Raw genomic sequence first — 14,229 nt, 5'->3', positions numbered from 1 at the left:
ATTTGGCATGACACATGAAAACAATCACTCTCACTGCTGCTAGGAAGCTGCAATTAACTAAAATTGTCTGAGCAGTACACATTTGTATTACAGGTTATATAGAGCGTTAGAGAGAATCCCCACATCATTCCTGTAAGGGAGAGATCCTCCCTGGCTACAGGGTAGGGAAACTGCCTTGCCCAAAGGCAACCTTCCTCTACCTCAAACATTTATGAATGGCAGCACTGGAATTAGTGTAAGGTTCTTGTGTCCAAGTCCTGTCCTCAGCCCAATTCTCAGAGTCAGTATGTTGATCCCTTCCAGCAAAGTATAAATGTTTGCTGAAGAAAATGTAAATAGACATGTGGTTTATTGGTCAGAGCGAGGAAGTCAAGACTGTGAGGTCCTCTTCCTGGTTCTGCCACCTGGGACCTGGGGTGCAAGTTACTTCACTTTGATAAAGGAAAAATGATCCTCAGGCTTGAGAGAAACAACTGTTACCCTTTTTTTTCCTCTTTTTTTTTTAAATAATAAGAGTGTTCCTGTCTCTGAGCCCTAGCAGATTAGTTCTCAGATGTCTCCTTGGGCATGTTGACACTGAGGCCTGCAGGCTGCCTCAGCTCTCAAAGCCCATGTGTTTCTAACTAACCCTCCCAGGCCAATGCCCCAAATAGCTCATCCATAACCTTGCACTGCTGTTCAACCTTATTTATTAGCTTGCCTTGGGGCAACCATCAGTCTCTGGGCTTTAAAATGAAATGTTCCAACCCACAAAGGCCTTTGTCCCTCTGCACCCCCAGCGCATTTGCTGGCTCCAGGATCAGCCTTGTGCTCTGAATGGCAAAGCCCGGCCTCCTCCACAGTTTGTCCCTTCAGGGTAAGTGCTGTGCTTCTCTCCGACTGGCCTGTGCTGCTCCAGGGCCCACAGCAGTAATGATCCCCCCTGCTTGTCTCCCATAGCCCGCAAAGCGCTGTGCAAAGGTGAGAAATGGGCAGAGCTGGGGAAGAACAAGGTGGGTTGAGGGGGAAGAGAATGACCCTCCTCTCCCCCCCCTTGTGTCTCCACTGCCCCCTCCTTCCCGCCCCAAAGAAGCTGGCCAGGCGAGAGGCGTGGCTTGCGGCCTCGGTGGGCGTGGTTCCCTGGCTAGGGGCGGGGCCCGCCCTGCATGGGGGGGCGTTAAAGGCCCCCCGTCCTGGTGGCGCAGCGCAGTCGCCGCCCGCCCCCCTTCGCCGACCATGGGCGGCCGGAAAGTCTGTATCGTGGGCTCCGGGAACTGGTGAGCGTCCCCCGGGGCCGCGTCCCCTGCAGCCCGCTGGCCCCGGGGCAGCTCCCCGGCTCCTGCCGCCCCTGGAGCCAAGTCCTGGAGCTTGGTGCGGCCGCGGGCGAAGCCGGGATTCCCGTCCGGGGCGGGGGGTCCCGCCGTGCCCTGGCCGGCGTTGGGGGCTTTGCGCCCCGCTGCGGCTGCCTCGCAGCCCGGCTTGAATGCGCCTCCCCGAGCTCTGCCCCGCCGGAGCCTGCCTGTCCCCTCTGCCCTGCCCAGCTCCGTCTGCTGCATGTCCCTGGGCTCGGGGTTATCCCCGCACACAGCCAGCGGCCCCGCCCCATTCACTGCCCCCCACCCCCGGCTCCTTCGGCCTCCTCCTTTGACAGCCCCCACCCCCGCAGTGGGGTGCCCTGTGACCACGCTGGGGGCTCTGGGACCAGTACCCAGCGAGACTGCCAGCCCTCCCCACCACCAGGTTTCCTGCCAGGCATGGAAAAGACTGGAGGCAGGTGACTGGCATCCACTCCTCTTTCTGAGAGCGTGGCCAAAGCAGGGGGCCTTGCTCTGCAGGGGCCATGTGGGAGAGAGCCCGCTCAGAGATTCTGCTGCTTCGGACCCATTGCCCCTTCCGGTGCCTGATTGGGCTCCCCCTCTGTGACCCCCCCCCCCCAAATGCATCTGCCTCCTCTGCTCCCTGCAGGGGCTCAGCCATCGCCAAGATCGTGGGCAGCAATGCGGCCAAGCTGGAGCAGTTTGACACCACAGTGAACATGTGGGTATTTGAGGAGGAGGTGAGTGGGAAGAAGCTCACCGAAATCATCAACATGCAACATGAGAACGTCAAATACCTGCCAGGGCACAAGCTGCCACCTAATGTGGTGAGTCCAGTATTTTTTCGGGGGGGGAGGGCGGGGCAAGGTTGAGCAGAAGCTATTTCACCAGTGGGCAGGCTCTGTAGTCACATCAGGGATAGGCTGGGGAGATGCACAGAAGGTTCCTGGTGTTTCACTAGCACCTTTTGCTCCAAAGCACATGGAGACTGTGGTGTTGCAGCCACCCCTGGCCTGGAGGGCAGCAACTGAACATTGCACAACACTGCATTTGAGCAAAGTCCTGATGAGCAGCTATTCTCAAGTTCCAAAGCTGCCTGGATCTCCCACTCAGCTCCCTGGGAAGCACATGCTAACCCTATTGGAATGAAGTGATTCCACGCCTGATGCTTAGACTGCTAAGCCATCCCTTTCCACTGCCCAAAGCACATGCCAACCGATACCCCAGGAACATCTTCATGGGTCACTGAAATGCAGTCAGTGCTGGGGTAGGACCCAGCAGCTTTTCACCAGCACCTAGCAATGTCACATGACCTCACAGGCTAGGCAGAGGCATGTCTCCTGTTGAAACTGCTGGGAGGATTTTGGGGGGGGGGGGAGAGCTTGGGGGCAAATGCTTCCCTCTCCCACCACGCCACTGCAGAGCCCTGAAATGCAGCTGTGGATAGAGGAGCTGGCTTGTTTCTCTCCCAGCAGAGTGAAGATCAAGGGGGGCAAGGCCTGTTTTCAAAGGCTTGTCTCCTTGGTGACGGCGGTAATAAATAACTATCTGCTCCAGAGTCGGCTAACTGATCTGGTTCCCTGAGGCCAGGACATGGAGGGAATGGCTTGTGCAACTGCTGCGGGGCTGGCTTGCGTGCTCAGTTACTCATTCATGCAGTGAGCTTGCCCTGTGCGCCCTGCGCTGTGGCCCCTGGCTGCTCTTCCCCCGTGGAGCCCCCCTCCCCTCCCTGATGTTTGGCTGACCCTGTTTCTCACCCACGGTGCTCGCTCTACCGCAGCCTTGACTGAGGCAATGGGCACCCTAGTCGCTCCTCACACCATACTGGATGGGAACGGCGCTGCATGTCTGGTTGTGCTTCAGGGTGTCAGGCCTGCGAAGAGCCCCCTTCTCTCCAAGGATCTGTGGTGTTTTAGGGGCAGTGACCTCCATTACAGAACCACGTGCCAGCAGGGGAGCGGGGTTAAACCCAACTAAGACCCCCAGATAGGTGTGTGATCTCCCCATCCATCAGCCTCATCTCCTGTCCTCACCCCAACCTCCCTGGCCTCTTGGGTGGCCTCTCTTCCTGTCCTGGCCATGGGCTGAGCCTTCCTCCAGGTGGTGCTCTGCCATCTTCAAGCCCCAGCTGCCTCACTGGACCCTGCCCCAAAGACCCCGCTTGAACTCCGGTGTTGAGGGGAGAAACTCGCGTGGCTCCTGACTTCAGGTGGGCCGTGTACTTGCAGAACATGCCTCCATGGGGAGCCTCTGGCAGCCCCCATTTCCCACCACATTACCTAGAAATGCCCAGGATTTTACAGGCCCCTCTTGGCACTAGGTAGCAGCTTGGTGTCAATGGACACAGCTCCTTGGTGATGGGCCCGTTCCCCTGCAGGTGGCGGTGCCAGACCTGCTGAAGGCCTCAGCTGGGGCAGACATCCTCATCTTTGTGGTGCCCCACCAGTTCATCGGCAAACTCTGTGAGCAGCTCAAAGACCATGTGAAGAAGGAGACCATCGGGGTATCACTCATCAAGGTGTGAGCGGGGGAGCAGCATCTAGATGCTGAGCCTGGCTCACTGGGGTGGCTCTGTGCACTGGCTGGCAGGGCATGAGCTGGGTAGGGAAGGGGGCTGGGTGGTGGCAGGAGGGGGCCAGGTCTCTAGGTGGACAAGGAGCTGGGGAGGAAGAGTCTAAGGGATTTTTCACCTGGAAACTGAGTTTCATGGGTATAACAGGCATGTGCAGGCCACGGCGCGGAGGGGAGAGCAGCAAGCAGAGTAACTCGGAAGGAATAGGAACAGGGTACTTGACTGGGGGGGGGGGGGGGTGGGGGTGAATACTGCTACAGCATTGAGGGAGGGCATGTGGGATGAGGGGAGACTATGGGCCAAGCATTGAGATTGGGGGCGGGCCTTGGGATTGGTGGAGGGAAAATAGAGCTGGGGCGTGGGGGTTAGGGCACTATGGAGACAATAGAGATCAGGTGGGTGACCGAGGCATGACGGTGGGCCATGGGCCAGGGTTTAATGCAGATGGGGCACAGGGGACACAGAGTGCAATGCAACTGAGGGAGCTTGGGAGTTACCGGGCATCCGACCCCCTGGGGAATAACCACTGCGCCTGGTTGCATCGCAGGGGGTGGATGAGGGCCCAGAGGGGCTGAAGCTGATCTCGCACGTTATCCATGAATGGCTGGGCATCGAGATGAGCGTCCTGATGGGGGCCAACATTGCCAACGAAGTGGCAGAGGAGAAGTTCTGCGAAACGACCATTGGTAATGAGCCACCCCCCCCCCCCCCTGTTGCCCCCTCAGCCTGGAGCCGGGGAGGGAGCAGGGTTACAAGGGGTTAAAATACCCCACCCTACTCAGGGGCCCTACCAGTCTTCCCTCCCAGGGCAGGGGTCCTGCCTGCTGCCCACCCCAGGCACAGGGCTTGGGGTGGGGGTAGGGAGGGAACCTCGGCAGGTGTCAGATGCTGAGGGATCTGATGCCATTGCTTAGTTGGGTGGCGTTAGAAAAGTGACTCTTCCTCCCACACCCATCCCTGCACCATCGGGGTGGGTCTTTGAGCATCAGCCAGCTTCACCAGCATGACTGTGTGTGTGGGCCTGTTGGCCACACAGAGCCCAGCGCCGCTGGTGTGTGAGGAGCTGGCTGGGGGCATGTCATCCCTGGGCATTGGTGACAGAACCCTCATCTCAGGTCCAGTGTCAGGCCCTTTATTCCTGGTGTTGGAGACAAACATCTGCTGGGTTCCAGCTCTCTGGATTTTCTGGCTTTGCACCATTGGCAAGGGGGACAAGCCTCTTGATGCCAAGGGGGCTGGAGCCCTAGAGGGAGAACTGAGCAGAGGCCTTTTGGTATCATGTTAAGGGACCTTTTGGTGACAGTCTCCCAGTCTTCTATTATCAGTAGGGCAGCTGGAAAGCTCAGCTGATGACAGGCCATCTGTATAGCCTGTTTGTTAAACACAGAAAGCAGCCAAGATCAACAGAATGGCTGGCTGGCTTGGGCACCTCTTCTGTCATGAGATTCAAAGGTGGCTTTGGCTTTAAAAGCAGACAAGATACTGCAAAGGGGGAGGGGCGGGCTAGAACGTTGTAAACCCATCATGCTCTTAGTGCTAATCACGCTGGTGCCTCGCAGCCAAAGCCCCGTTGTACTGGGTGCTACACAATCACACAGACGGTATCAATCCAAGAGCTGGCAGGACTGAGGACCTTTTTCATGGCATGGGTGCATGTCAGTTCTATCTTGGTGGATACACCAGAGAGGCTTGGAGAGGTCAGGTCTCCTGGGAACTATTTTGGGGTTATTACTTTATCAATCTAGCAGCGCAGCCTGAACGTGGCACTTTCCAGCCATGCCCTTGTCCACTCAGGCAAAATGCAGGCAGCAGAGGAGCAGTGTTGCAGCATGAAAACCAAAAGGCTGAGCTGGGATGGGTCTTGTACCATGTTACCTTCATGGGTTTTTATTAATTTAGGGCAAAAATTTCAAACCTGGATGCTTGGAGTCAGGGTCTTTGAGCCCTGCACTGGCCTGGCTTTCAGAGGGGCCAAGCCCCGTTGAAGGCAATTGGCGCTGCTGACTATGGAGCTAGGTCCTGCCCATGCCTAAATGTTGATGTAGGAGCCTGGCCCCATGTCTGAAAATCACAGCCTCTCCTGGACCATTATTAAAGTGGGCACTGTCCCTCTGGGACACTCCTCCAGTCCTGGGTCTTTGCCTGCTACTAGCTATGTTTTACAGTAACATCTCTTCCCTCTGGCTTATTTGCTGTGTTCAGAGTCTCCACCCCTGCTGAATGTGTTGTTTTAATTACTACGAAATATGCCTCACTCATACAGACCAGAGCTGGTCTGTTTATAACAGCTCCCTCCAGACACCCAGGCCACGCCTGTGGCTCACCCTGCATTTGTATAGTGCCCAGCACCAGGGACCCCCAAGAGCCGGAGAGGCAGTGGGGGGGTTATGGTCATACAAATACCAAGCGTCCGGTCAGGGCAGGATTGTTTCCTGCAGCTTCTGTCACAGCGTATTAAGAGCAGCTTGGGTCCAACTGCCGTTATGGCTGTAGAGATCAAAGCCTCCATTGCGCTTTCCTGGGGAGCTGTTGGGGGATTAGAGCGGAGAAGCAGCGACCCAGTGCAGGTGCTTTGCCCCTTGGGGGTCTGTCATGTGTGTTCATGTTTGTTGCTCCCGCAAGGAGATGAGTGACTCACACATAAAGGTGGCATTTATTCAACTCACCAGCAGGCAGGGAAAGCCAAGCACACGTTGTCCCTAATTAGGTTTCAGCGTGTTAAAGTCACGCCAGACGTGCTCTGGGTAAAGGCTCCTTATTAAGTCAAAATTGTGATTCTGTCTCCAGTTGAATTAGCAGCAGGGCTCTGCAACTGCTTCATGTTTCAGTAACACTCGTCAGTCCACTATGAGGGTAAGAGTCGAAGCCTGGAGCAGAGGGACAAGGGGCACAGGTTGGGACGGGGCGGGCAGCGTTTAGGGTTTTGTAATGTCAAACAGCCAGGCTGTGGTTCTCTTTATCACTGCAACAGCTGAAGGCTCCACGCTCCTCGCTGCTGTCAGCCCTTGATAGACCATCTGTCTTCCATGATATCCCAAGGCCACCAAGGCTAACAACTGATCCAGTCTGTGTTTGTCCAGCATCCATGCAGGAGCATTGCAGCAGGTTTATCTCTCCTTGCCTGACAATGCTTTCCTAGGTCAACACTTTGAGGACTTTCCATGTGGGCACTGTCTGTGTATGTTCAGGGGCACTGGATGAAATTCAGAGGGACCCCGCTGGGGTTGGCTCGCTCTGCCTGTTGGCCTGGCAAGGCTTGGATTTAATTTATATTTGGAGGGTAGGGCTCAGGCACTGCCCTTCTGCCCCGTCCACTCAGCGAGTCTCATAGCACTTCACAAGCATTAAGCCCCCCCACTCCCGTCGCACCCTACAGAGGTCACTGTTGTCCCCACTGTGTGTCAGTTTCCCCATCTGCACCATCTGGCTGTGACTATGATGTGTCAAACTGGGTTGCTGGGAACGGAAACCAGGCGTCCTGGCTGTTAGGCCCTGCATTTAGCTGATCAGGGTGAGATGCCGTGTGTAGCAGCTGGAGTTGTGTTCCTGTATTAATGCTGTGTCCCAGAGGAGAGAATCCTGCTCCGGAAAAGGCACCTCTGCTTCCTTTTGCCAGTAGGACCCTGGAGTCCTTTTGTGGGGCCTAGGCACAGGGGCTGGACCGTCCGTGTGCCATCTCTGCTGCCCTAGTGTAGATAAAAACCAGGTTCCCTCCCCATTGCTCAGCAAGGCCCCAGCTCTAACACTGGGCAAGAGGGGCTGAGCTGTCAGGCGTGTGGAGGCATGAGTTCATCTCCCCTGTTGGGCAGGTTGGAGGTGGGCACAATCCTTCTCCAGGGTCTCTGCCAGTAACGCTGCCCCCCCAACACACACCCTTTAGGCTGCAAGAACCTGGAGCATGGGCAAATCCTGAAGGAGCTGATGCAGACGCGCAACTTCCGGATCACCGTGGTACCGGAGGCTGACACCGTGGAGATCTGCGGGGCCCTCAAGGTGCACGAAAGGGCAGGGCGTCGGGTTAGCAACAGGCCTGGCCTGCCATCTCTGCAGGACGTTCAGAGAGGCTAAGTGGAGAGGCCCAAGTTGGACATTGGCTGGGTCACCACTCGCACAAAGCATCACGGGAGCAATGGGGAGGCCTCAGTGTTACACCAAGTCCAGCAGCTTGCCTATGCTGAGGCAAGTGGACATAGTGGGAAGGATGCCACCTAGGTCTCCCATCCAAGTGCTGGCCTGATCCAGCCCTGCTTAGCTGACAAGCTCTGAGCAGGAGGAGCAGGTATGGGCCCTCAGGGAGGTGCCTTGATGCTCCAGGAACATGCAGACACTGACAGAGAGTGATCCCTGCTGGTAACAGGCCCCTGTGGGCTGTCGTCCCCGCAGAACGTCGTAGCTGTAGGGGCTGGTTTCTGTGATGGCCTGAGCTTTGGGGACAACACCAAGGCAGCTGTGATTCGCCTCGGGCTGATGGAGATGATCACCTTTGCCAAGCTCTTCTGCAAAGGCCCTGTCACCTCGGCCACCTTCCTGGAGAGCTGTGGGATTGCCGACCTTATCACCACCTGCTATGGTGGCAGGAACCGCAGGGTGGCCGAGGCCTTTGCCAGGACCGGGAAGGTGCGTGCCAGGGTGGGGAATGTTAGTGGCACCATGGACCTGAGCCTCCTGGTCTTTCGTGGGGGGAGGAGGGATGGGGCTGGGCAGTAAATGGGCTGTAGCAAGAGGTACCCTGTCCTGGTGGGTCAGAGCCTGGTGGCCTAACTTCCCTGGTGAATGAGATCAGCACTCACTATCCCCCCTGCATTGGCTCAGCCAGTGCTGGATGCTGCAGAGGAAGGTGTAACCCCTCCACACCCATAACTGGACAGAGCTCTGCCCTGACACAGCCCTGGTGCACAGCTGTGAGCCCATAGGTCAGATCCAGGCAGCTGCTGCTCTCTGCAGCCCATTTGGTCCTCCCCTGTGATGAAGCCTTCTGACCTGGGGAAGAAAGGACAGGCTGGGGGTCGGGGGCCGCAGGTGAATGGGCCCAGCTCACCTTGCGGTTGGGTTGTATTTGGCTTGTTTAGTCCATTGAGCAGTTGGAGAAGGAGATGCTGAATGGTCAGAAGCTGCAGGGTCCCCAGACGGCCGCCGAGCTGAACCACATCCTCAAACAGAAGAACCTGGTGGAGAAGTGAGTTCTGTTGCTCCTCCCTCGGCTTTGCCCATGGTCTCCCTTGGAGCCCCACCTACGAGTGAGTCGGGGTCTCTGGCACATCCCAAGCCTTAGCTCTGCACCCACATGTGTAGTAGAAGTGGACCTGCCCCAGAGCCTGGATTGTCTGCCCCAGAGATCACGGTCCTTGGTGGAGACAGAGGGTCAATCTGCTAACTCTGGTTGGGCAGCTGGATGGTGGCAGCAGCTCGTTCCTCGTTAGCTGATCTGGAGCTTTGTCCCTGCGTCAGTGTCTCTCTTGTTGCCCATATATCTTTTGGAGTTCGCCTTTCTGAGGCTCCCTGGCTGCAATGTTGTCAGGCACTATGGGCAGTGTCTGCCATTGTCACCAGCTCCTGCCTTCCAGTCTGGTTCCTCATTTATGAGTTGTCTGGGTCGGTGCCTGGTGCATGTGAGGACAGGCCTGCCTTGGGGCTGCACATCATCTGCTCTGCATGCTGGATTCCAAAACTGCACCCTCCTTGTCTGATGTGGGGACAGGCGCTCCAGTCTCCTCCAACCACCCCAGCCACGGTGGTTAATAAGAGCAGGTGATGCTGCTCTTCTCACATGTCAAGCCAGGTAGAACTGCTAAACCCAGAAGAGACCATCTTGGTGCAGCAGTGACTTGCCAGTTACCTCTGAATGCAACCGCAAGGTTCTCACTCCTGCATATATAAAGCCAATGCATATACCTGTGCAGATCTTGTAAGCTAAGCAGGGCCATCTTGGCTCAGAACTTGGAGGGGAGACCTGTGGGAAAACCAACGTGTTACATTTCTGATTCAGTAGGAGACACTCTTCCCCCTGGATTGGTGTTGAGCCCAATGCCTAGCAGAGGGGTAACGGGTGCTGTGCTGCGGGAGGTGCCACCTGTTGAATGAAGCACCAAATGTCTCTGGTGTTAAGATCTTGTGTCACTGAGTGTTAGTGTCCTGTCAGGATGGGGGCTGTGCTCTATCAATGGCAGGTCTGTTCTGCCTCTGTGTACCGCTCTAGTCTCGGCTGGATACACCAGTCTTAATTTCCTGCCCCAAACTGCTGTGTTCTGCTAAGCAAAAGTTGTGAGGTGCAGGGATCCCTATTCGTCCTGCAGCTAAGGCTACAGAGGTTGAAACTCTGTATGTATAGAGATGGATTTGCCATCATCAGTGCTGCGTAGCGCGTCACTTTGTCCATCTGCCCATAGGTTCCCCCTCTTCACTGCTGTGTATCAGATCTGCTACGAGGACAAACCTGTCGCTGAATTCATCGAGTGCCTCCAGAACCATCCTGCCCACATGTAACTGGGCCCCATCCGCTGAGATGAGGAGAGAGCCACTGGTGCAGCATGAGCCTTCATGTACAGAGACACTGGATCCTCCATGAGCCATGGCAGACCATGGGTAAGGGAGGTCCCTTCCATGGCCCTGGGGCTGGCTAGCCCTCAACCTGTTGATGCTATATGGAAGCACCAAATTAAACTCCCTCCTTCTCTGGGGTGTCTAAAATTTGCTGGTCCCCAGGATATCCTCCTTGGGGAGGACATGGCATCAGTGATGCAGCTGGTCCTGTTCATGTGCGGCTCTTCTGGGCTTCCTTTGTGAGTTGTCTGTAGATGAAGCATGTGGAGGTTGCTTTGGCTGTGAGGACAGTCTACTTTTGCGCGCTGCATCCCTGACAGGGGACTGCCTGGCAGGGCAAACGTCCTTTGTTGTCTGCTGCAGTGGTAGTTTGTTACTATTTTTTTTTTAGCTTACCCTCCCCGTGGCGAGGGACTGAGAACATGTGCGGACACCTGCCAGATTTTATCTGTCCACAGCCAAACTCTTCATGATTTTAAAAGGGGTCAATGATCCCCATTTTTATAATCAGCCCCAGGGCGTAGGGAGCACGCGCACATGAAACCCTGCTCCCCAAAGTCTCTTCCAGTGCCTTGGTTCCAGCCCAGCCCTGACTGGCACAGTGCCAGGACCCCATCAAACTGGTGAGGGTGATGTCTTATTTTTGTGCCAGGGTAACTCCACAGGTGTCAAAAGGCAGCTTCCCAGGGCTGTGTCCACTGCAGATTGTTAGACGCAGCCAAAGGAAGTTCTTTGGCCTTTTACTCTGCAGCTCAAAGCAAACCCCATTGGATACACAGATTCCTGAATCCTCTCCTGTCCCCTGTGACTGTTGGGCCACTCTGCCTTGCAGCTCCCTGTTGTGGCCCATGTAGCTTTTCCTCCCTTCTGAGCTTTGTGCTGCTCCTGTCTGGCTATTGCAACCCAGGGACTCATGCCCCTGAGTCAGAACTGCAGCGGGCTCCCCTACCTGGGTGGGTTGCTGGCTGTGAATCTTGTTAGCATTGCACCTTCCTGAGCAATTGGGCCAAGCTGCTTTTAATCAAGAAATGGGCTGGACCTGGGCAGCCTCCTGGTCCCCAAAGCATCTGGATTCTGTGCCTCGGGCCTGTCTCTGCTTTTACTTGTGTGCCTTGGAGGCTGCACCCTTCCTGGTGTTCCTCTCGCTCGTGCCTGTGGGCTCTTGCCAGGCCCAGCTGGGGAGGCTGAAACTGTCCACTATAATAGGGGCCAACTGAGCTGCATTTCCCTGGAGTAACCCCTGATCTGGAGGCTGTGGGAGGGGAGACATTCACCAGCACAAAGGGGACTTGGGGTCCCTGTTGACTTTCAGTGGGCATCAGGCACCTGGCTGCCCTATGTGCCTTTGAAAATGGCCCCTCAGTAGCAAACCTGTTACATGCCTGTCTGAACCCTGTCACAAAGTCGGATAATTCCTTGCTACATCTTCACAAGGTTGTGGCCGCCCAATGCCCCAGGCTGGGCTCATGGGTGTGAGTGAGCAAAATGCTCTCCCGCCTCCCCCCAGCGCCGGACATGCCTGGTGTCTCTGGGTGGCTGAACATGAAAGTACTTCGATTGTGAATGTTTAATTAAAATAATATATGGACGGGGGGAAAAACCTCAGCCCCCAGTTTCTGCAGCTTCATTCTGTTTTTGCTAGTGCTGGTTGGACCTAGGGCCGGTGCGACGCCAGACTAGTGCATCCCCCAGAGTCCCTTCTGGCCTTAAAATCTCTGTGCTGTATCCCAAAGGAGAGGCAGGGCTGGCTGCGGGGGTCTGGTTTCTAACTGGTGCCTTGGCTGACCGCTGTGATTCCACTTCAGACGCTGGATGGGCTGGACCCAAAGGAGCTGGGGCAATTGAGATCTTGCTGCCTGGAAGGGATTGGGCAGAGTACGAGGATCCTGTTTCTGAGTCTCTCCATAAGTGGGACCCATGGGTGGGGAGGGGGAATAGGGCTGGGACCCTGCAGTAAGAGGCTTGTGCAGCTGTAACCCCAGAGCCTACTCCCCCAGGCTCCCCTGACATGCTCTCTTCCTGGTGTGTTCCTTGTGGCTTTATTCTCCATGCCATTCTCCCCCAGGACCACTGGGTCCTCTTAGCAAAACTTGTCCAAGTACCTCCAGCTGGGTTGCCTCCCTGTAAAACACACCTTGTCCTAAGTGACCTTTCCAGTCCCCCTCCCACCAAGCTTCAGCCAGGGGAACTTAATCTGCTGATACTAGTCACTGTTGTGCCTTTTATTAGATGCTCATTATCTCCAGATACCCTCTGACCTTTAGATTGAACTGACTGTAGAGAAGGCTGCAAGCTTCAGTCTCCTCATGCGCCCCCTCCCTGATCCTGCTGGGGCTACAGAGAAGAGAAAGAACCTTACTCCCACACCCTGACACCAGTCCTGATGCTGGGGGTGGCTTTCTGCTCCTATTGCCTTGGAGATCCGAGAAGCCCAGATCCTTTTGCATGAGGTGCTTCTGTCAGAGACCCTCCCCCCCCCCATTAATATGCAGGGGGCCTCTCCCACTCAGCCATAGCTGAGTCCCAGTTTCTCCACCAGAGCAATCTCTGAATTGCTCCAGCCTAGGCCCTTTTGGGGCGGGGGGGAAATGTTTCTGAAATGCTTCTCACCCCACCCCATAAGCTGCGCTCCAGTTCCCATCACGGCTTCTCCTTACACCCTGGCCTTGCATGCCCCAGATCCCAGTGGTCCAGCTACTGCAGTGCCTGATGCCAGGCTGGCAGGGTGTGTGTAAGGATGTGGCTGCAGCAGCATCTTTCACAGGTAGGCGCTTCCTGTGTTCCCCAGGTCACCGTGTCGCATCTAGTGGTGGAGGGTTTCTTTTTAGTAGTGAGGGTTGAACTTGATGTGCACGCACTGAGCAGCTTTACCAGTACCTGGGATGTGGCTAGCTTGGTCCTACCATCAGACTTCACTGCAGGTGTGCAGGGCCGCCCGGGGGGGCAAGTGGGGCAATTTGCCGCAGGCCCCGAGCCCCACAGGGCCCCCCATGAGAATATCGTATTCTATAGTATTGCAACTTTTTTTTATGGAAGGGCCCCCCCCAAATTGCTTTACCCCGGGCCCCCTGAATCCACTGGGCAGCTCTGCAGGTGTGACAGAGCCCAGATCCCATGGGGCAAGGATGGGTAGAGCTTGTCTCTGAGAGCCTCACTGCTCTTGAGGAAAAGCTCCCCCACCCTGCCCAGCCGCTGGCTATAAAAAGTCTCCCCTTTGCCATTTGGAGTTATGTTCTGCAGACACAGCACACATCAAAGGGCACTCTGGATGTCACTGTGGCTCCAAGAGCTGCATCTGTTCTGATCCCAGGTGCAGGGGGAGACCTTTACTCGCCAGCAGACCCAGAAATGAAGCAAGCAAGGAAGCAGCCTAAGCACGTCCACTCTTAGTTTGGCTGTGGCTGCGAGGGACTTTCAGGTTGGAGCAAACTTTTGTGAAGCCAGCACTAGCATGCTAGCCCTCAGGCTGCAGGGCTAGCAGCAGTGAGCATATTTCCTTGCTGCTGGCATCCTGGGCAGCATGGCAACTGTGGGTGCCACCTGTGCTGAGTTATTGTGATTAGGGACACCTGTTAAGCAGGCTGCAGCCACCTCAACTCCTCCAGCAGCAGCCCTGCTACTGTGCTGTGCAAACGGACCTTCGGGCAGGGGCCTGTAAGTCCCTTGTCCCCCCGCCCCCATACATCTCATGCGAGTGCAGGGCGGGGCTCACGGGAACAGCAGAAAGGAGTGGAGGGTGAGCATGGGGGGGTTGCAGACCCGGGGAAAGCAGGGTGCGCTCCTGTGTGGGAGACAGGCCAGCAGCTCTCGCGGGGGGGGGGG

General features: G+C 56.2%; 1 protein-coding gene across 1 annotated transcript; it reads left to right on the top strand.

The window, feature by feature from the left end:
* Positions 1-1,150: 1,150 nt before the first annotated feature.
* Positions 1,151-10,540, top strand: GPD1 (glycerol-3-phosphate dehydrogenase 1). Its single transcript, XM_024214740.2, has 8 exons — positions 1,151-1,256; positions 1,945-2,122; positions 3,673-3,813; positions 4,415-4,553; positions 7,748-7,860; positions 8,251-8,484; positions 8,937-9,043; positions 10,254-10,540. Exons 1-8 carry the CDS (start codon positions 1,216-1,218, stop codon positions 10,348-10,350), a joined length of 1,050 nt encoding a protein of 349 aa, XP_024070508.2. The 5' UTR covers positions 1,151-1,215; the 3' UTR covers positions 10,351-10,540.
* Positions 10,541-14,229: the final 3,689 nt, after the last annotated feature.

This window comes from Terrapene carolina, unplaced genomic scaffold (assembly GCF_002925995.2).
Source record: "Terrapene carolina triunguis isolate 2854851 unplaced genomic scaffold, T_m_triunguis-2.0 Scaffold641, whole genome shotgun sequence".
Classification (NCBI taxonomy): Eukaryota; Metazoa; Chordata; order Testudines; family Emydidae; genus Terrapene; species Terrapene triunguis.
This window is presented reverse-complemented; position numbering and strand designations above follow the sequence as displayed.

Bases quoted from the DNA above. Each gene is read 5' to 3' on its own strand.
- GPD1 (XM_024214740.2), top strand. From the start codon at position 1,216: ATGGGCGGCCGGAAAGTCTGTATCGTGGGCTCCGGGAACTG. The intron at 1,257-1,944 runs GTGAGCGTCCCC...TGCTCCCTGCAG, and splicing joins ATCGTGGGCTCCGGGAACTG to GGGCTCAGCCATCGCCAAGA. The intron at 2,123-3,672 runs GTGAGTCCAGTA...GTTCCCCTGCAG, and splicing joins ACAAGCTGCCACCTAATGTG to GTGGCGGTGCCAGACCTGCT.